The following is a 22,007-nucleotide window of genomic DNA, read 5'->3' on the forward strand; positions in this document are numbered from 1 at the left end:
TGTATACCCCTTACCAGGCCAGATTTGGGGTTAGGGAGGGGAGTGGGTCGATGGCTGGTATTGCTAATTTGTCCGCTGGGACATTATGCTGGTGTGTGTGTGTGTGTGTGTGTGTGTGTGTGTGTGTGTGTTTGTGGAGAGACAGTGAGAGAGAGAGCTGGGCTGAGCTGGTGTGTGTGTGTGTGTGTGTGTGTGTGTGTGTGTGTGTGTGTTTGTGGAGAGACAGTGAGACAGAGAGAGCTGGGCTGAGCCCAAGACCAGCGCCCTCCTCCCTGTCCTAGGGCTCGGCCCCCTGGGATGTCTCTTGGGCATCTCCCCTGCACGCCCCCCGCCTCCGTGCTGACCCACCTGGGACATGCCCTCCATGTCCAGCTGCATCAGCTCCGTCTGGTTCACCTGCAGCAAGGCCAGGCCCACCCGGAACACGATCTCCAGGCCCTGCAAAAGCGGGGAGGCGGCTGGCTCAGGGGGCCGTGCTCCGGCCTCCTTCCAGGACCCGGTCCGGATGGTCTCTGGGCCCGGGGCAGGGGGTTTGAGGGTGGGGGTGGGCACAGGAGGGTCCCTGCGTGGGGATAGGCCTCACCTCGTACATGAAGATGTCGAAGACGCGGGTGGCCACGGGCAGAGGGAAGGTGGTGAGGAAGAGGGTGAGGAACCAGGACGAGGCGTACATGGACGTGTGGAAGCTCTGGGAGCGGAAGTGGGTGTTCAGGTCTGGAAGTTGTTCCTGTGGGAGTGCAGGCAGGTGAGCACTGCCCCGAGGAGAGCCCCGCTGGTCTCCCTCCACCCCAAAGTGCTGACCTTGGGGCACCCCCGCCTCCAGGGAGCCCTCCCTGATCTGCCCTGCGTGCTCTGCACCCTCAGCAGAGGCAGGTGAATATAAGGACTCATGGTTGGGAGGGGTTTGTTTTTTTTTTTTGGGGGAGGTGCTTCAGCAACTGTGCTCAGTAATTACTCCTGGCTCTGCACTCAGAGATCACTCCTGGCAGGGCTCAAAGGACCCTATGAAATGCTAGGGATCGAACCCGGGTCAGTTGAGTGCAAGGCAAGATCTCTCCGGCTCCCGTGCTCACAGAGGGATCCTCATCACTGCCCCCAGAGGCAGCTGGGGAGGCTGGGGACAGGGAGGAGGGGGTGGTCCCAAAGTCAGGGAGAGAGAGAGGTACCTCTAACTCCTGATCTTGGGGGCCACTGCGCCCCTTTCCCAGGAAGACTTGCCTCTACGCTACTACTGGGAACTCTGGTCAGATGGCCCTGAACTCCTGACTGAAGGAAGGGGCAGAGACTGGGGAAACCGAGGCAGGGGATGGCGTTAGGACCCTGCTGGGTGTCATTCACCAGAGTGCAGACTGCCCGCTCCACACACACACCCATCCCTCCCACCCCCCCAGGTGACAGCTACCTCTGCAGTCCCATTTCTCTGGCCTCGGGTCACACGCTAGCCAGCAGGTCCCCAGGAGAGACAGCGTTTCCCCATAGTGAGGGGGACCCTCTCAACCAGACCCCCCCCCCACCATGTCTGCTGAGGGCAGGAGGAAGCTGGGACATACATGCGTGTGCGTGTGTGTGTGTTTGTTTGGGGGACACATCCAGCTACAACCAGAGGTTACTGCCAGTGCTGTGCTCAGGGATCACTCCTGGCCATGCTCAGGGGCCCCTAATGGGATGCCGGGAATTGAACCCGGGTCCGCTGTGTGCAAGGCCAGTGCCCTCCTCGCTGTCCTATCTCTCCAGCACTGTGGGACCCCGCCTCTCCCCCCCGGCTCTGTTCCCCCCACCAGCCAGGCTGGCAGACACATTGGTCTCTCTGCTTCGCCTTGGCCCAGCTGACCGCTAGAACCAGGGGTGTCAGGTCCAGCCGAGCCTGGAGCTCTGGGAGTTTCAGGAGGTTCCGCTGTCCCTGGCACGGCCCCTGGCCATCCCCAGACGCTGCCCGGCCCGGCCTCACCTGCAGCATGTACTCGAACTGGTAGATGCAGAGGCCCAGCTCGGCCATGCTAGGTTTGAAGAGCTCCCGCAGGCGGTATTCCTGCATCAGCCGCACGAAGACGCAGAAGGCCTCCTCCTCGGGCATCTGCGGGGACCGAGAGCCTGGGCAAGGGGGGGGCGAGGTGGGGGGCCCTTTCTCCTTTCCCTGCCTGGCCAGGGCCGCCGGCCTGGACCCTTCCAACAAAGCCACCAGCAGAGCCGGGGAGCTGTTCTTTTTTTTTTCTTTTTGGGTCACACCTGGCTTTGCACAGGGGTTCCTCCTGGCTCTGCACTCAGGAATCACTCCTGGCGGTGCTCAGGGGACCCTATGGGATGCTGGGAATCGAACCCGGGTTGGCCGTGTGCAAGGCAAACGCCCTACCCTCTGTGCTATCGCTTCAGCCCAGAGCCGGGGAGTTGGTTCTCCAAGGCTGCCATGGAGGGTACGGCCCCAGATTCCATCCTTGGCACTGCGTGGTGTCAAGGCACTGTGTAGCATGGAGGAAGGAGGCCATCCTCACCGAGGCAAATCATCATCCCCCTCACTGATGCTGTATTCTGGAGAGTGGGATGCTGGCCCGGCTGAGCTCAGGGAACCCTGGGGTACTGGGACTCCCGGCTTCTCTCCAACCCTTTGACCTGTGCCCCCATTTCCGCTTTCCACTCCTTCAGCTGAAGTCACCCCAGAAGGCTCCCTGGCACAGATGGAACCCTCTTCCCTCCCCCTTCCAGCGTCTCCCTTCTCTCCTTCTCCATCCTTGAACCCCAACTCCAGCCCAGGTCTCTGGTCCACCCCGGGGAGCTCCCTGGGCCTTGTGGAAGTGCCGGGGGATAGGAGAGGTGGCTCTCGCAACTGGCCCTGCCCACTTGGCTTGGGGACAACCAGTGGTTGTGGATGGATGGGGGGCCACCCCCGTAGCTTGTGTCCTGGTCCTGGGGGACACGTACCTGCATAAGCAGAAGGCCCACGATGAAGGCGCTGCCCTGGCAGTAACCCACTTCTCGGTCCACCAGTGAGTAGGCCTGTGAGGGGACACGGTGCGGGCGTCAGGGCTGGGGCTGCAAAGACGGGCCCCCTCCTCCTTGGTGGCCCACTTGTCAGGGACACTCTCATGACATTGTTTGATTCTGATGGGGAGCGTCACATCCAGCGGTTGCTCGGGGCTGACTCCTGGCTCTGCATTCAGGGATCCCTCCTGGCGGGGCTCGGGGGACCCTGTGGGGTGCCTGGGATCGAACTTGGGTTGGCTGCATGCAAGGCCAGCGCCGCACCCACTGTACTATCTCTGGCCCCATGACATTGTTTTATTATTATTATTATTTTGGCTTTCGGGGTCACATGCAGTGGTGCCCAGGACTTACTGGGACTCAGTGGACCCTGTGGGGTGCTGGGGGGCCCAAGTCAGGTCCACTGCATGCAAAGGCGAGCAAGTGCCTTCCCCACTGTGCTATTGCTCCAAGACCCGCATAACTGCATTATTATTATATTATTATAATTATTATTTTTTGCTTTTAGGGTCACACCCACTGATGCACAGGGGTTCCTCCTGGCTCATGCACTCAGGAATCACTCCTGGGAGTGCTCGGGGGACCATATGGGATGCTGGGAATCGAACCTGGGTTGGCCGCGTGCAAGGCAAACGCCCTCCCCGCTGTGCTATTGCTCCAGCCCCTTATTAATATTATTATTATTGTTCGATTCTTCCGCCCCTCTCAGAGAGCCTGGCAAGCTACTGAGAGTATCGCGCCCACACGGCAAAGCCTGGCAAGCTCCCCGTGACGTATTCAATACGCCAAACACAGTAACAAGTGTCACAGTGGAGACGTTACTGGGGCCGCTCGAGCAAATCGATGAACAACGGGAGGACCGTGACCGTGATTATTATTTGGAGAAGGGGGCACAGCCAGTGGTGCTCAGGGCCGACTTCTGGCTCTGCGCCCTGGGAACCCCTCCCGGAAGGGCTGGGGGTGCCAGGCCCGGGCCACCGGTACCTTCATGACGTTGAACAGGACCTCCTGGCCCAGGCTGTCCTGGCCCTTGAAGAAGTCGTGCTCCGGGTAGGTGCGGGCGATGTCGCGGCGGATGAGTTTCTCACAGGGCGAGGACATCTTCAGCAGCTCCGAGTACTGGTTCTTGACCGGCATGTCGGTGGCACTGCACAGGAGCTGCCACACGATGGCCCGGAAGTGGTGCGGGATGCCTTTGCGGATCAGTTCCTGGGGACGGCGTGGGGGGCCGGGCTGGATGCGGGGAAGTGGGTCTGGCCCGCACCCGCACAAGGGTCCACGGTGTGTGTCTTCAACCCTCTCCCTTACCACCCCCACCTCCCGGGGGACCGGCCCATCTCCACTCAGGCTGTCTGCCGCCCAGGTTGGCACCCTCACCCCTGGCCACACCACCCTGTGGCCGGAAGTGCCACCCAGGCCACCCTCGGCCCAGCCATCCGTGGCTGGAAGTACCACCCCGGCCACCCCCAGTCACACCATCCCGTAGCCGGAAGTGCCACTCAGGCCATCCCATGGCTGGAAGTACCACCGGGCCAGCCCCGGTCACACCATCCCATGGCCGGAAGTGCCACCGAGGCCACTTCCCCATCACACCAACCTGTGGCCCCAAGTGCCACCCAGGCCACCCTTGGCCCAGCCGTCCCGTGGCCGAAAGTGCCACTCAGGCCACCCTTGGCCCAGTCATCCCATGGCTGGAAGCACCACCGGGCCAGCCCCGGTCACACCATCCCATGGCCAAAGTGCCACCCAGGTCACCCTCGGCCCAGCCATCCCGTGGCTGGAAGTACCACCTGGGCCAGCCCTGGTTACACCATCCCATGGCCGGAAGTGCCACCGAGGCCACCCCCATCCCACCAACCCGTGGCCCCAAGTGCCACCTAGGCCACCCTCGGCCCAGCTGTCCCGTGGCCAGAAGTGCCACCGAGGCCACCTCCCGTCACACCATCCCATGGCCGGAAGTGCCACTCAGGTCACCCTTGGCCCAGCCATCCCATGGCTGGAAGTAACACCTGGGCCAGCCCCGGTCACACCATCCCATGGCCGGAAGTGCCACCGAGGCCACTTCCCCATCACACCAACCTGTGGCCCCAAGTGCCACCCAGGCCACCCTTGGCCCAGCCATCCCATGGCTGGAAGCACCACCCGGGCCAGCCCTGGTCACACCATCCTGTGGCCGGAAGTGCCACCGAGGCCACCCCCAGTCACACCATCCCATGGCCGGAAGTGTCACTCAGGCCACCCTTGGCCCAGCCAACCAGTGGCTGGAAGTACCACCCAGGCCAGCCATGGTCACACCATCCCGTAGCCGGAAGTGCCACCCAGGCCACCCTCGGCCCAGCCATCCTGTGGCCGGAAGTGCCACCCAGGCCACCCTTGGCCCAGCCATCCTGTGGCCGAAAGTGCCACCGAGGCCACCCCCATCACACCAACCCGTGGCCCCAAGTGCCACTCAGGCCACCCTTGGCCCAGCCATCCCATGGCTGGAAGTAACACCCGGGCCAGCCCCGGTCACACCATCCCATGGCCGGAAATGTCATTCAGGCCATCCTTGTCCCAGCCAACCAGTGGCTGGAAGTACCACCCAGGCCAGCCCTGGTCACACATTCCGTGGCCGGAAGTGCCACCCAGGCCACCCTCGGCCCAGCCGTCCCATGGCCGGAAGTGCCACCCAGGCCACCCCCCATCACACCAACCTGTGGCCCCAAGTGCCCCCCAGGCCACCCTCGGCCCAGCCGTCCCATGGCCGGAAGTGCCACCCAGGCCACCCCCCATCACACCAACCCGTGGCCCCAAGTGCCCCCCAGGCCACCCTCGGCCCAGCCGTCCCGTGGCCGGAAGTGCCACCCAGGCCACCCCCCATCACACCAACCCGTGGCCCCAAGTGCCCCCCAGGCCACCCTCGGCCCAGCCGTCCCGTGGCCGGAAGTGCAGCCAGGCCACCACCTTGAGCAGCTTCTCCTTCCGCCGCCGCCACTCCTCCCACTCGTTGGCGATCCGGCCCCACAGGATCCACGTGTCTTCCTCCAGGTGGCTCAGGTTGGAGGAGGCCGAGGAGCTGGACACGAGCGACGAGCCGCTATTCCGCCGGGAGCCGTTCATGGAGCGCATGGACTTGGAATCGGCCTCCAGGAGCCTGGGAGAGGGACCCGGGGGGTGCCCGGGGACGCGGCTCAGTGGGACCCACTCATCCCGCAAAGACGGGAAAGGACGGGTGCTGGAGGGGTCCTGGGGAGCGGGGACCCCCCTGGGTATGTTTGCTGGGGAGCGGCTCTGACAAAAAGCAGGCTGGAGTGTCCTCAAGGAAGGAAAAGTCGGGGCTGGAGCGATAGCACAGCGGGTAGGGCGTTTGCCTTGCACACAGCCAACATGACCGACCCGGGTTCGATTCCCAGCATCCCATATGGTCCCCCCAGCACCGCCAGGAGCGATTCCTGAGTGCATGAGCCAGGAGTAACCCCTGAGCATCGCCGGGTGTGACCCAAAAAGCAAAAAAAAAAAAAAAAGGAAGGAAAAGTCTGGGGCTGGAGTGACAGTCCAGTGCGGAGGGCATTTGCCTTGCACGTGGCTGACGCGGGTTCGATCCCTGGCATCCCATGGGGTTCCCCGAGCACTGCCAGGAGTTATTCCTGAGTGCAGAGCCAGGGGTAACCCCTGAGCATTGCCGGTGTGACCAAAAAAAGGCAAAAAAAGAAAAGAAAAAAATGTCAGAGCAATAGGACAAAGAGGAGGGCGTTTGCCTTGCAAGTCCTTAACACAGGTGTGGCTCCTTCCTCCCTTTTCTTCCTTCCTTCCTTCCTTCCTTCCTTCCTTCCTTCCTTCCTTCCTTCCTTCCCTCCCTCCCTCCTTTCCTTCCTTCTCCTTCCTTCCTTCCTTCCTTCCTTCCTTCCTTCCTTCCCTCCCTCCTTTCCTTCCTTCTCCTTCCTTCCTTCCTTCCTTCCTTCCTTCCTTCCTTCCTTCCTTCCTTCCTTCCTTCCTTCCTTCCCTCCCTCCCTCCCTCCTTCCTTCCCTTCCTTCCTTCCTTCCTTCTTTCCTTCCTTCCTCCCTTCCCTCCCTTCCTTCCCTCCTTCCCACCCTCCATCCCTCCCTCCCTCCATCTTCCTTTTGCTTTCTTTGTTTCTGTCTGTTCTGAGGCCCCATCCGTGCTAGTCGAGAGCCCTCCCTGCTGTCCTATTGCTCTGGTCCCTCCTTTTCGCTCTCTGGGCCACTCAGGAATGCTCAGGGGCTGTCCAGCTGTCCCCAGCAGCCCTCCAGCTTTCCTTTCATGGTCACCAGCTCCTCGCAGGGTCTCCCCACATGGATAACAAACTTGCCCTCCTGGGAAGCTGAACAGGGGTGGATGGGCGGGCCCCCCGGGCAGGGCCCGAGGTTCTAGTGGGCTCCCAGCAGCGGCTTCCCAGACTAGCGCCTTGATTCTCAGCCTCTTCATCTACTTGCCTAGTGGTCGTCAGCCCCCCACACCCTGCCCAGGGACTTCCTCTGGAGGCTCCCCAGTGCCCCCCACTCACCGATTCTGCTCCTCCAGCTTGGCCAGCAGCTCGAGCTCATCGGGACTGAGGTTCTCCGAGTCCGAGGTCGGGGAGCAGGTGGGGGCCGACAGGGCCTCCTGGGAGGAGGAGTCGGGGCTCAGAGTGGGGCTGGCCATGGCGGGCAGCTTTGTCAGCCGTGAGCTGGGGCCGGGTCACAGTTCTGTCTGGGGATGGCGGGGCAAGAGAGGCGTGTCAGCACTGGGTGGGGTGTTCACCCCGTTCTTCCTGTCGGGGCCAGAGGGGCCCGTTCCCCTCTCCTCACGGCAGGCTGCCCCCACATCTGCTCCGTCTGTCCATGCGCCAACCCCTCCCCCTGCACCCCTAACCCAGATGACTCCCCGCTATTCCTTCTGCCCCGGATCCTGGCTCCGGGATGGGCCCGTGTCATCCGGATGTTGGGGACAGGGGGATAGCAGGCTGGTGTCCACAGCTTGTTCCACTGTCCCTGGACAGGGAGACCACATTGGAGAGAGAGAACAGGGGTTAAGGTGCGGGCCTTGGGGTCTTGGAGCGATAGCACAGCGGGTAGGGTGTTTGCTTTGCACGCGGCCGGCCCAGGTTCAATTCCCAGCATCCCATAGGGTCCCTTGAGCACTGCCAGGAGTAATTCCCGAGTGCAGAGCCAGGAGTAAGCCCTGTGCATCACTGGGTGTGACCCAAAAAGAAAAAAAAATATTTAAGGCGCTGACCTTGCATGCAGCCGACCCTGGTTCGAGCCTTGGCACCTCCTAGAGTCCCCTAAGCACTGCCGGAAATTTCTCCAAAGCACAGACCCAGCAGTCGACCTGGAGCACCGTCGGATGTAGCCCGAGTACCCCCTTTTTGGGGAGTTGAATCCAATGGTTCTTGGGTGGCGGGCCCTTCCCAGAAGCGCTTGGGGGACCATATGATGCCACAGAAGGAACTCAAGGCTGCTGCATGCAGTACCCGTGTCCAGCTCTTATCCTGGCCAGTGTCTAGGGCTACCTTTGAGGTCCCCTGAAGACCAAGTCTTTTGTGTGTGTGTGTGAGAGGTGGAGGATTTGGGCCACACCTGGCAGTGCTCAGGTGTTACTCCTGATTCTGCATTCAGGACTTCCTCCTGTTGGTGCTTGGGGGACGCTGTGGGATGCCGGGGATCGACTCTGGGTTGGCAGCATGCCAGCCAAGTGCCCTATCTGCTTTACTATTGCTCTGCACACACACACACACACACACACACAGCCTTTTTGCTTGTTTGGTTGATTTGGGGCCATAACCAATGGTACCCAGGAGGACTTACTCCTGGCTCTGTGCTCAGGGATCACGCCTGGCAAGCACAGGAGACCATACAGGGCACCGGAGACAGAAGTTGGGCCAGTTGCATGCAAGGCAAATGCTCTCCACGCTGTACTATCTCTCTGCCCCTCCCAAAATTTTGTTTTTGGCCCAAACCTGGTGGTGCTTGGGGTGGGGTGGCGGGGAGTTATACCTGGCTCTTAGTGTAGCAGTGACCCCTGGCAGTGTTTGGGGGACTTGAATGAGGTGCCAGGAATCGAACTTGGGTTGGCCGTGTGCAAGACAAGTGTCTTTCCCTCTGAGCTCCCTCTCTGGCCCCTGCAAAGCACATCATGACGTCCCATGAGTCAGCAGGGTCGGAGGTCAGGGAGCCTCACGGAAGCCTCTGCCTCGTTGGCCCCACCGCCGACTTCCCGCCCGTGGTCTGCCCCCGCGTCTCACCCTCCTGTCGTCTCATCAACCAAAGTGGGCTGCTGGCACGGCCAGAAGCAATTATTCTCCACTGTTAATTGTCTGGCGCTGCTGGGGGCCAGCACTCAGCTCTCTGGGGCGCCGGTGACACAGTCAAAGTGCCCGGAACTGGTGGCGGCTAGACGGGCAAGAGCTTCAAGCTTGGGTGGGGACCCAGCCAGCTGCCGTGAGCGTGGGCATCAAGGGACCCCCGCTCTCCAGGAGAGCCCTGTCCAAAGCCGGGCTGTGCTGAGGCACGAGTGACAGTCCAGCAGGGAGGGCGCTGGCCTTGCATGTGGCTAACCCAGGTTCGATTCCCGGCACTCCATGGGGGTCCCTGGAGACCCATCGGGAGTGATCCCTGAGCGGCAGAGCCAGGAGGAAGCCCTGAACAACAAGGCCAGGTGTAGGCCACCCACCCCCGCCCCGCTCAAATCAGTCCAGAAATACAAATGAAAAAAATTAAGTGAAATGGGGACTGGAGAGATAGCACAGCAGGTAGGGCGTTTGCCTTACACGCGGCCGACCCGGGTTCGATTCCTAGCATCCCATATGGTCCCCTGAGCACCGCCAGGAGTAACTCCTGAGAGCAGAGCCAGGAGTAACCCCTGTGCATCACCAGCTGTGACCCAAAAAGCAAAATAAAAAAAATTAAGTGAAATGAATTTCCACACTTCAGTGGGGAGACGGCGGGAAGATTTCACAGCATGGAAGATTTAAGGAGTATTGGGGGGAACTCAGAGAAAGAGACCCCACGTGGTCCAGATCCACCATCTCCTTGAGGATCTAGGGTTCCCCATCACCCATCACCGTACCACTGCCACCCCCAAAGAGGATTCTGTTCTGGGTTTCTGGTTCAAAACGCTGGCATGCGGGGTTCAATCCTCGGCTCCACAGGGTCCCTGAAGCGCCATCAAGAGTAACCCACAGAGGGGCTGAAGTGATAGTACAGCAGGTAGGGCGTTTGCCTTGTACACACCCAACCAGGGTTCAATTCCCAGCATCCCATATGGTCCCCCGAGCACCGCCAGGAGTGATTCCTGAGTGCAAAGCCAGGAGTAACCCCTGTGCATCGCTGGGAGTGACCCACAAAGAAAAAAAAAAGAGTAACCCACACAAGCACTGAGCTAGGAGTTGCCCCTGGGCACAGATGGATATGCCCCTTCCCACCCAGAAAATAAAACAAGACGGAAAATTTCCCCAAAGCAAACCCTGCACCGGGGCCTTCTGGGAACAGCACTGGCTAGTATAGTCCTGTCACTTTGAGGTGTGAACTGCACACCGGAAGCAGAAAGGGCTGAAGTCCATGGGCTGAGACTCACATTCCTTTTTTTGGGTTTGTTTTTTTTTGGGGGGGGCACACCAGGTGATGCTCAGGGCTTACTCCTGAATCAGTGCTCAGCGCTCACTTGTGGCGGTGCTGGGGACCCTACGGGATGCTGAGGATCGAACCAGGGTCGGCCACATGCAAAGAGCCTTACTGGCTGGCTTACTGCTCTGGCTTGGGGTTTCTTTTTATTTATTTATGTATTTATTTATTTTTGGGCTTTTTTGGGGGTTTCTTTTTATTTATTTATTTTTTGCTTTTTGGGTCACGCCCAGCGATGCACAGGGGTTCCTCCTGGCTCATGCACTCAGGAATCACTCCTGGCGGTGCTCAGGGGACCATATGGGATGCTGGGAGTCGAACCCGGGTGGGCCACATGCAAGGCAAACACCCTACCCGCTGTGCTATCTCTCCAACCCCAAGAATTTATTTATTTTATTTGTATTTTTTTTTTGGCTTTTTGGGTCACACCCGGCGATACACAGGGGTAACTCCTGGCTCATGCACTCAGGAATCACTCCTGGCGGTGCTCAGGGGACCCTATGGGATGCTGGGAATCGAACCCGGGTCAGCCACGTGCAAGGCAAACACCCTACCCGCTGTGCTATCTCTCCAGCCCCGTTATTCTTTTTTAATTATTATTATTATTATTTTTTACTATCGTTGTGGGGGCTATTTCTGGTGATGCTGGGGACCAAACCTAGAGTCCTGCACCTGTCCAGCATGGGCTCCCCAGCTCCAAGAAGCCCAGTCTTTCTGGCCCCGCCCACTTCCGGTGTCCGGGGCTCACTTCCGGCTCGGAAAACACGCGCCCCCCCCCACACACACACATTCCAGACACGTGGGTGCCGTCTTTTCTGCCGTGTTCCGTGGGGATCCCGAGCATTCCAAACCCAGGGATTGAGAACCTTGGCTGGAAGGAGCACCCTGGGGTGAAGATGCTTGCCTTTGCATTCCATCAGTCCGGGTTTTATCCCTGGTACTCTGGCAGTGCAGCTGGTACGCCCCCCCAACCCGGCCCCATTATTTCCCAAGAATCTTGCCTGAAACCACAGCACCCAAAAGGAGAGAGAGAACCAAAGGGAATGCCCTGCCATAGAGGCAGGGTGGGATGGGGGGATGGGGGATGAGGGTGCGAGGGATACTGAGACCCGTGGTGGTGGAGAATGGGCACTGGTGGAGGGATGGGTACTCGATCATTGTATAATTGAAACCCAAGCACAAAAATTTGTAAGTCTACAACTGTACCTCATGGTGTTTCACTAATAAAAATTAAAAAAAAAAATCTTGCCTGAACACAGGATCAGCCCCTGGGCACCAGTGGGGGACCCTGCCCGCCCACCACCTCCCCAAAAAGGATTTATTTACTTTTGAAATTTAGCTTCTTGGGGCTGGAGTGATAGCACAGCGGGTAGGGCATTTGCCTTGCACGCGGCCGACCCGGGTTCGATTCCCAGCATCCCATATGGTCCCCTGAGCACCGCCAGGGGTAATTCATGAGTGCAGAGCCAGGAGTAACCCCTGTGCATCGCCGGGTGTGACCCAAAAAGCAAAAAAAAAAAAAAAAAAAAGAAATTTAGCTTTTTTTTTTTGTGGTTTGGGGACCACACCCAGCAATGCTCCTATCTCTGCATTCAGGAGTTTCTTCTGGCGGCGCTTGGGGGACCAGATGGGGTGCTAGGAATCGAACCTGGGTCTGCCTTTCTGTACTACTGGGTCAGCAAGGCTGTACTACTGCTCCAGCCCCTATACGTTCATTTCGGTTTTGGGGGGCCATATCCGGCAGTGCTCAGGGCTTACTCCTGGCTCTGCTCAAGGATCACTCCTGGCGATGCTCAGGGTACCATATGGGGTTGCCATGGCTCGAACCCAAGTCCTCTGAGGGCAAGACAAGCACCCTACCTGCCATATTATCTCTCCGGCCTCTTTATTTATTTTTATTTTATTTTATTATTATTATTTTTTTGCTTTTTGGGTCACACCCGGCGATGCACCGGGGTTCCTCCTGGCTCTGCACTCAGGAGTTACTCCTGGCGGTGCTCCGGGGACCCTATGGGATGCTGGGAATCGAACCCGGGTCGGCTGCATGCAAGGCAAACGCCCTCCCCGCTGTGCTATCTCTCCAGCCCCCGGCCTCTTTATTTTTCAGGGGGTTTCTCCCTGCAGTGTCAGCGAGGGAACTGGGGGCTCCAGCAGGCAAAGCTTGTGCTCCAGCCCTGGGAACCGTCTCCCTGCTGGCCCCCACTACCCGCCCCCCCCATTTGATCATTCATTCAAGCTTCTAAGGCGGCAGCTGGCATTTTAGTAGGCGATGGAGAGGTGTCAGCTGAGCACAGGAAGACAAACATTCCCGCTGCTGGGGCCTGAGATTAAGGTCAAGGGCTGCCGTGGGAACAGCAGCGCCCTGACAGACATGGGCAGGGCACCTCACCTCACCTCTGCATCCCCACATATATCGCCCTCCACTTTCCTTGGGAGCACAGAGCCCGGGAACCCCCCCGCCCCTCCTCCAGGGGTCATTTTGGTCACTTCCGGTCTCACTTGCCTCCCCTCAAGGTCAAAAGCTCTGAGCAACTGTCCCAGACCGGAGAAGCCCGACAGTAGGACAAGATGGCATGTGGCATTCTGAGGCCAAAAAGAAGACATTTTGGGTCGGGGATGTGACTCAGTGGTAGAGCACCTGGCTTGTGGAGAAGCCTGTTTTTTTGTTTTTTTTTTTGCTTTTTTGGGTCAACACCTAGTGATGCTCAGGGGTTACTCCTGGCTCTGCACTCAAGAATTATTCCTGGGAGTGCTTGGGGGATCTACATGGGATGCCAGGATTTGAACCCAGGTCCGCCGCGTGGAAGGTAAACGCTCTACCCACTGTACTATCACTCCAGCCCCAAGAAGCCTGTTTTTTTTTTTTCGCTTTTTGGGTCACAGCCGGCGATGCACAGGGGTTACTCCTGGCTCTGCGCTCAGGACTTACCCCTGGCGGTGCTCAGGGGACCATATGGGATGCTGGGAATCGAACCCGGGTCGGCCGCGTGCAAGGCAAACGCCCTACCCGCTGTGCTATCGCTCCAGTCCAAGAAGCCTGGTTTTACCCCCTTATACCCGCAAGAAGATAAAACAGTGGGGAGGTCTTTTTTTTTTTTTGCCACCCCAGCAATGCTCAGGGGTTACTCCTGGCTCTGTGCTCAGTGATCACTTCTGGTGGTGTTCGGGGACCATATGGGATGCTGGGATTAAAAAAAAAAATCTCTCCAGTGAGCCCCCTCCCCCATTTTTTTGAAAAATTTCCAATAGATAAAGTAAAGTAAAGGCCCTCCCGTTGATCATCGATTTGCTCGAGCGGGCCCAGTAACGTCTCCATTGGAGACTTTGTTGTTACTGTGTCTGGCATATCCAATACTCTCGGTAGCTTGCCGGGCTCTCCGAGAGGGGCGGAGGAATCGAACTCGGGTCGGCCATGTTGGCCGCGTGCAAGGCAGACGCCCTACTCGCTGTGCTATCGCTCCAGCAGATAAAGAGGAAGGAATAAAATATGAAGGAAATAAGGACTTTAAATGGGTTTGGAGAGAGTTCAATGGGAAGCAGTGAAAATCAGGGGTTTGGTGCCACACCTAGTGGTGCTCAGGGCTTACTCCTGGCTTTGTGCTCAGGGTTACTGGTGGTGCTCAGGGGCCGGGGATGGAACCCAGATCTGCGGTGTGCAAGACAAGTGCACTCCCCCTGTTCTCCTTCCTGCCCCCTTACCCGGGGCTTCTTCCATGATTGTGTGATATGTGCACCAGCGCGTGGCAATTGTGTCTGTGTGGTGTGTGTGTATGGGGGGCACTGTGTGTGGGGGCTGTGTGTGTGATATGAGTGTGGGGACTGGCGGGGGCTGTGTCGTACGTGTGCGTGCACTCTGTCTGTCTGTGTGTGATCTCTGTGATGTGTGTGGATGTGGGTTGTCTGTGTTGCGTGCTATGTCTGTGGGGGCTGTGTATGACAAGCGTGTGATGTGTGTGTGTGTGTGTGTGTGTATGTGGTGGGGGACTGAGTTCGATCTGTGTGTGTGGGCCGTGTGTACGTGATAGGTGTGTGTTGGTGTATAAGCTATGAATGTCTGTGTGTACACGACTCATTCCTGATCTCCTGGCCTTACTTGAGGACTTGGAGCCAGTGGCAGAGGTTCGAACCCTTCCCCACCCCTCATCTCTCTCTGAGCCCCCCGAGTTGGAGCACTTCCAAGGCAGTCCTGTGGGAAGCAGGGCTGGAAACGGTATGACTTCCCAGGTTTGGCGGGCAGGGATGACCCGCTGTATTGATGGACTGATTTAGGATTTTGCTTTTTCTGTTTTACTTTTAATTAATTAATCAATTTGCTTTTGGGTCACACCCACCAATGCACAGGGGTTCCTCCTGGCTCTGCACTCAGGAGTCCCTCCTGGCGGTGCTCAGGGGACCCTATGGGATGCTGGGAATCGAACCCGGGTCGGCCGCGTGCCAGGCAAACGCCCTCCCCGCTGTGCTATCGCTCCAGCCCCCTCTGTTTTACTTTTTAAATGTTTAATATGTTTTTGTTTTGGGGGCCGCACTTGACTCGGCCTTGTGCTCAAGGATCACTCCTCGGGGGACCCTCTGGGGTGCTGGGGATTGAACCCAGGTGGGCCACGTGCAAAGAAAGCGCCCTCCTCTGGATCCAGCCCCTTGATTAAGTTTTGCCTTGTGTGTGTGGTGGGGGTCATCCACTGCTGGCGGTTCTCACAGGCTGCTTCTGGCTCGGTGCTGGGAATCAGCCTGGGCTCCTCCTACATGCAGTGCCCGACTCCAGCCCTCTGAGGTCCCTGCCCACTCCATTCCCAGTTGCACTTGTTTCCTGGTGGATCAAAAAGTCCCTGGGGGGCGTGGGGGGGCCTCCCCAGCTGTCTCACCACTAACCGGATCCCCAGTATATTCCAATATTTGTGGCATGAATAAACGTCCTCTCTCGGGGAGGTTCCCTCCCCGAGCGGTGGCCTTGTTTCAATATGAAACACAGTACAGCTGGGATCATAAATATTGGTAATAACAGCAGCGGCAGTGAGTGCCCCCAGGGTGAGAGGCGGGGGGTCAGGGGCCAAGTCCCTTCCCTCCTGACCTACAAAAAAGCCTCCCAGCCCTGGAATGTCACCTGCTTCTGTGTGGACCCAAGAATAGGCTTGCGGGGCTGGAGAGGGCGGAGCAGGTAAGGCGCCTGCCTGGCACCCGGCCAACCCGGGTTCGATCCCCGGCATCCCAGACGGTCTCCCCCGAGCACCACCAGGAGTGACATCTGAGCACAGAGCCAGGAGCATCGCTGGGGTCAGCCCCCAGACAAACCAAGAATAGGTCTGCTCCCAGCTGCCCCTCCTTCTTCTCTAGTTCGGGGTCCCCGACAGGGCGAGGTGTTAGACGTGGTGGTGGCGGCAACTTGGGGTCAGGCGTGTGGCTCACCTCTGTCCCTCCCCCACCACCGCATGCTCCCTGGCCAGGGGTCACTCCTGAGCACGGAGCCAGGAAGAGTCCCTGAGTACTGTGGGGTGTGGCCCTTAAACTCCCTTCTCTGTCCCCCTACAGACAAGTGCTATCTCATCGAGGAGCTTGAAGACCAAGACAGGACCTGTGCAGGCAGGCCCAGAGTGGAGCTGAGCTGGGGGCCTGAGGGGAGGCAGGAGCACCCTGCTCTAGGGGGGGACCCCAAACCCCACTTCTCTCTGTGGAGGGGCTCCAGGCCCTCACTCAGATGCGGGTGAGGGCTGTGAGCTGGACGCCCAGGGCACCTGCTGGCCAGGGGCAGGACACAGACCTCAAGGGATCATGTCATAATAAAAATTAAAAAGAGAAAGGTAGGGGCTGGAGAGATAGCACAGCGGGGAGGGCGTTTGCCTTGCATGCAGCCGACCCGGGTTCGATTCCCAGCGTCCCATAGGGTCCCCTGAGCACCGCCAGGAGTAACTCCTGAGTGCAGAGCCAGGAAGAACCCCCGTGCATCACCAGGTGTGACCCAAAAAGCAAAAAAACAAAAAATGAGGTGAGAGGGGCTGGAATGATAGCACAGCGGGGAGGGCGTTTGCCTCGCACGCGGCCGACCCGGGTTCGATTCCCAGCGTCCCATAGGGTCCCCTGAGCACCGCCAGGAGTAACTCCTGAGTACAGAGCCAGGAGGAACCCCTGAGCATCGCTGGGTGTGACCCAAAAAGCAAAAAAAAAAAAATCAATTAAGGGTTGGGAGCAACAGACAGCACAGCGGGGAGGGCGTTTGCCTCGCACGCGGCTGACCCGGGTTCGATTCCCAGCATCCCATAGGGTCCCCTGAGCACCGCCAGGAGTAACTCCTGAGTACAGAGCCAGGAGGAACCCCTGTGCATCGCCAGGTGTGACCCAAAAAACAAACAAAAAAAAAGGGATCATGTCAATCCCACGGCCGACCCAAGTTCAAATCCTCCACCCCTCTCGGAGAGCCCAGCAAGCTACCGAGAGTATCTTGCCCACATGGCAGAGCCTGGCAAGCTCCCTGTGACATATTCGATGTGCCAAACACAATGGAGACGTTCCTGGACCCGCTCGAGCAAACTGATGAACAACGGGAGGACAGTGGCAGTCAATCTCGTGGTGCCTTGCTGGCACCTATGGGGACCACTCGCTTCTGTGGCCAGACAGAGTTCACCAGGCTCTGGCTCTGAACTAAACTCCCTCCTTCCACAGCCGGGAGGGTGCTGGCCTTGCACACGGCCGCCCCGCGTTCGATCCCCGGCACCCCATAAGGGTTTCCCTGAGCACTGCCAGGAGTGATCCCCGAGCACAGAGCCAGGAGTCAGCCCTGAGCATCACCAAGTATGTCCCCCTCCCGATCCCCCAAAATAGAGTTCTCAGTATATGTGGGCGGGGGGCGGGGAGGACACAGGTGAAAACGTGCAGGGATGGGGCCACGGCTCAAAGACAACTGGGCCAGTTGGCAGGACTGGGGGACCATCCCCCCCAACCAGGAAGAAAATGAAGGTGCAAGGGGACCATGGCGGGGGGCTGGGCGGGGAAAGGAGGAGAGATTGTCTGCTGGAGCAGCGGTGGAGGGGTTCGCTGGGCCGGCCGTGGTTGGCTGCCTTCCCAAGTTCAAGTTCATGCACGGGTCGCTTTCCTGGGGGCTGGGGGTGGTGTGGGTGCCCTAGGATGAAGCTGGCTTGCTGCAGCCCACAGCCCCCGGCACCTGGCCTCCCGGGGAGTGCCTCTCCTTGGCCCCTCCTGGGTGCTCTGTCCTCCGGGCCCTGCCTGGCCCGAGCCCCCCTCAGTCCGCTGCACGGGGCAGCGTCAGGGCCCATGTGATGGGCCAGGGAGATGCGGCATGTGGAGAATTAAATGAGATACTATGGGGATAAGACAGCGCTTGGCCCTGTCCTCTCCCTGTCAACCCTCCTGCCACTCCCTGCTCTGTTCTAAGGTCCAGAGGGTCGCTAGGGGCCGCTGGGAACACGGCCAGGGACCCCATCCTTGTCAGAGCCCCTGCCTCCATCCATTCTGAGTACGAGCACTGGACGGGTCCCCTGAATCGAGCAGCAAGAATCACATCTCCTGTTCCCCACCACAGTCAGGGCTGTGGGGGAGTAGGGACCCCCGTGAAGGAAGGAAGTACGGTTGACGCTCACACCCCCGTGGGAAGCCTTGTTTCCTTTCAAGAGAGCCCCCAACCACCCCCTCCCGTCATTTCTGGGGATCCTTCTGGCCCTGCGGGGTCAGCACCACAGTCGGTACCTGCGGCGGGGGAGGGGCAGGACATGAGAGTCCCCTCCGTGCCCCGCGACCTTCAGGACACTTCCCTGTCCCTCCTCCCAGCAGCAAAGCCCAAAAACAGACCTCGAGGCCTCCTGCACGCAGCATCCCTCCACCCTTCCACAGCCCTGGGTCTCCCCAGCAGACCCTCCCTCCCGTCCCCCTGCCCCATAACCAGCCTCCAGACAGCAGCCAACACCCCGACTCCATCCAGGCAGGGGCCCCCCGGGAACACAGACACAAGCCACTGCCTCCCCGCTGGCCGGGGCCTCGGGGTCCAGAAGGACGTTCAGCCCCCACCACCTCACCCACCTCCTGAGCTGCCCCTCGCCACAAAAAGACTGGGGCATGAATTCCCCGTCCCATTTTCCAGATGGGGAAGTCGAGGCTTTTCCTTCCCAGGCCCCTCCCGGCCCCAAATCTGGAGGTCTTTACAAAGGAACTGGTTCCTCGGGGGGGGGGGGGAGGGACGCAGGAGAACACTGGGGGCACTCTCTCCACCCCACGCCCCCGGGGGGGGGGCTTCTCCTCATTTTCCCAGCATTCCCGGTCACGTGACTTTGTGGGGGGGGCCCCCACCCGGGCCAAGCCACCTGCATGTCTTTCACCACCCGGAAGCCCAGGAGCACCCCCAGTTGGAACTGAGGATGTGAGGCTGAAGGAAGATGTACAGGGAGACCAGGGGTGTGTGTGTGTGTGTGTGTGTGTGTGTGTGTGTGTGTGTGTGTGTGTTAGGGGGACTCTCGCTCACCCCACTGCCCCCACCCGGACCCCGAGCACATTTATTTCTCCCTCTGGAAAGTGCTCCCAAAGGAGAGGGCTGCCTGCCTGGTCCAGCCAGCGACCCCCTGCTGGGGCGGGGTGGGGGGTGAGACCCCAGACCCCAGGCTAGGAGGGCTCCACCTGCCACCGCTACCAGACACTTCCTTTTGCAAAATGCAATGCCCAGGGGTGAAAGAGCGGGCAGGTGTTGTCGGGGGGCTGCCCCCACCTCCGGACAGCGCGCCCCCACCATGGTCTGCGGCGCCAGTGGGCGTGGAGGGGGTGTGGAGGTCGGTCCTGCTGGTCTGAACCCCCGGCCAGGAAGCTGGGCTGCATCAGGGATGCTTCTGAAGGACACCTCGGTGTCGGGGAGAGCAGGCGACCGTCCCTTCGGGGAAGGGGAAAGGGCAGAGACTGGCGGGGAAGCTGCCAGATTCCGGGTCACCCTCTGCCACCCTCCAGGGCCTCCGCAGGAAGTGGCCAGCTGGGGAAAGCCAGTGGGGCTGGACACTGGCTGGACACTGGGTCTGCCTGGGCTGGCACTGGCGTTGGGCGGGGGGTTGGGGGGGCGGTGCCCAGAGGCGGGTGGAAGCCTGGATGGGTGTGGGGTCGTCGGGGGCACCCGCTGGCTTGGGTCTGTGTGTGGGGATCCCCAGTGTGTGTGTGTGTGTGTGTGTGTGTGTGTGTGTCGGGGAAGGGGGTTACTCCAGGACTTGTGCAAAGGGGGCTGGACTGTCTGTCCGCAGGAGCTGTTGAGGTTAACGGGCATCCTGGTGTGAGAGCTGCTGGTTCCCAGGTGTGTGTGTGTGTGTGTGTGTGTGTGTGTGTGTGTGTGTGTCGGAGAAGGGGGTTACTTCAGGGCTTGTGCAAAAGGGGGCTGGACTGTCCGTCAGCAGGAGCTGTTGAGGGTTTTACGGGCATCCCAGTGTGAGTGAGAGCTGCTGGTTCCCAGGTGTGTGTGTGTGTGTGTGTGTGTGTGTGTGTGTGTGTGTGTGCACGCATGCACACGCGCACACAGACACCCCTGTCATAGGCACATCCATGGACAGGGGGCCGGAACATCTGTTGGAGGGTCCTGAACAGGAGGAGGTGGGGAGCTCTCCAGGGCTGGGGGTTCAGTGGGGGGATGCTCCTGGCCTGTGCTGGGGGACCCCCGAGAGTGGGTGTCCTTGCCCGGACCCCTCCGGTGGGAGCCGGGGCTGCAGGCTGAGGTCGGGCAGGGAGGGGAATCCTGATAAGCCCGTCCCGGGGAGTCAGACAGGATGGGGTGGGGTGGGGGGGTGGCCCTGAGGCTGCAGTCTTGGGTGCGGAGACACGGATGGGTGCCGCGATTGGGGTCCAAGGGAGGGACAGGGAGGGGGACCGGGGGTCTGCCAAGGGTCAGGATCCTGGAGAACGGGACTGGGGTGGGGATGTGCACACGGTGGGGGGGGGGGGTGCAGGTGTGCGGGGTGGGGGTTGGGGGGACCACGGGAAGGGTGTGTGTGTGTGGGTGGGGGGGTGGTCCTGAGGGTCAGGGGAGAGGCCGGGCCGGGGGTCCCGGGCCCCGGGGCGCCTCCTGGAGAGGGGGCGTGGTGGGGGAGGGGGCAGCCCCCCGGGAGGGGGGGCCCGGGAGGGGCCTCCCTCGAGCGATCGGGAGGCTGGGACGAGGCGGGTCTGCGTTGGCGGCGCTGAGGACCCCCCAGCGCGGGTTTCCGGGGCGAGGGGACCCCCGACTTGGCGTTTTTCTTTCCCCCCTTGCCCCCCGCGGGCCGCAGCGCGGCTGAGCAGGCGCCCGGGGCGGGGGGGGGGAGGCCCGGCCCCGCGCCGCCTCCCTCCTACCTGCGCCGAGCACGCCGCCATCGCCGTGCCTCGCCTGGCCGTCCCGGGCCGCGCCTCCGGACCCCCGTCGCGCCGCTCGCCCCGCAGCCCCGGCCCGGCCCCCTCAGCCGCCCCCCGGGACCGCGGCCGCCGCCGGCTCCGCCGCTGCCATTTCACCCGCTGACAGGAGCCGCGGCCCCGCCCCCGACGCCCTGTCGGCCAATGCGCCGCCCCCGGGCTCCCTGGCCCCGCCCCCCGCCCCGGAGCGACGGGGCGCCCAGCCAATCGGCGGGCAGCCCGTGGAGGGGGCCCTGGCTACAGCCAGCAGGTGCCCGCCTCCGTGGCGGGCAGCGAATCGAAAGGAAGGAAGCCGTGACGGACGGGGGCTTTCACCTATAGGAATGGAGAATCCCGGTTGAGGAGCATCTGGCAGGACCAATAGCGAGTGCAGAGGGGCGTGTTCCTGAGGGAAGGCTGCGGCCCTGAGGACCCATCGACAGAGAGAGACCGGAGTTGGGGAGTAAGCCCGCCCAGAACCGGGCTTCCTGCCCAATAAGGAGGCGTCCTGGGACGTCCATTATTATCGGACCCGCAGAGCTCAGCCATGGCAACTGTTGGTACTCTAGAAAGAAGATTGACACCTCACTGACCAATGGCGTTGAAGGAGGGCGGTGACGCGACATTCTGGCCAATGGGGCGGCGCGATGATTGTGCCGGTCTGCGGGGCTTGAGGCCTGGATTGAATGAAATAGGGGAGGGGCTGAGGGGTGGGCGTGGCTTAGGCGACGGCGGGGCGGGGCCAGGTGAGGGAGCGGCTCTAGGGAGGTGCCCGGAGTCTCTATGGCTAGTCTGGAGGTGCCGGGACCTTTTGCTGGCCTGCGCCCGCTCTTGCTGCAAATCTTGCTGCAAAAGCCGGGTTGTTGTCAGAAGGCAAACACCCCAGAACACAAACGCTCCTTCCCTGCCCTAGAGAAAGTATCTCCGAGGGCCAGATCCCTTCAAAGTTCTGATCAGTGTTAGCATAGCTTATTTTTTATTTTTGGGGGGTCACACCTGGCGATGCACAGGGGTTCCTCCTGGCTCTGCGCTCAGGAATTACCCCTGGCGGTGCTCAGGGGACCCTATGGGATGCTGGGAATCGAACCCAGGTCGGC

General features: G+C 60.4%; 1 protein-coding gene across 4 annotated transcripts in view; it reads right to left on the reverse strand.

Annotated features, from left to right (window-relative positions):
- EVI5L (ecotropic viral integration site 5 like) overlaps positions 1–21,063 on the reverse strand; it is a 37,386-nt gene extending 16,323 nt beyond the window's left edge. Inside the window, exons 1-8 of one of the 4 annotated variants that reach the window (XM_056113168.1) lie at positions 20,875–21,063; positions 7,482–7,579; positions 5,920–6,109; positions 3,961–4,185; positions 2,917–2,991; positions 1,949–2,074; positions 584–727; positions 349–438 (exon numbers count right to left, since the gene is read on the reverse strand). In XM_056113168.1, coding sequence (XP_055969143.1) covers positions 349–438; positions 584–727; positions 1,949–2,074; positions 2,917–2,991; positions 3,961–4,185; positions 5,920–6,109; positions 7,482–7,579; positions 20,875–20,895 — 969 coding nt within the window. In that variant the 5' untranslated portion in view covers positions 20,896–21,063. Of the gene's footprint in view, positions 1–348; positions 439–583; positions 728–1,948; positions 2,075–2,916; positions 2,992–3,960; positions 4,186–5,919; positions 6,110–7,481; positions 7,667–20,874 lie in introns of all 4 variants that reach the window. The other 3 variants (XM_056113167.1, XM_056113169.1, XM_056113166.1) reach the window with 3 other exon arrangements.
- Positions 21,064–22,007: the final 944 nt, after the last annotated feature.

The sequence above is a fragment of the Sorex fumeus genome, unplaced genomic scaffold, assembly GCF_029834395.1.
Source record: "Sorex fumeus unplaced genomic scaffold, SorFum_2.1 ptg000019l, whole genome shotgun sequence".
Classification (NCBI taxonomy): domain Eukaryota; kingdom Metazoa; phylum Chordata; class Mammalia; order Eulipotyphla; family Soricidae; genus Sorex; species Sorex fumeus.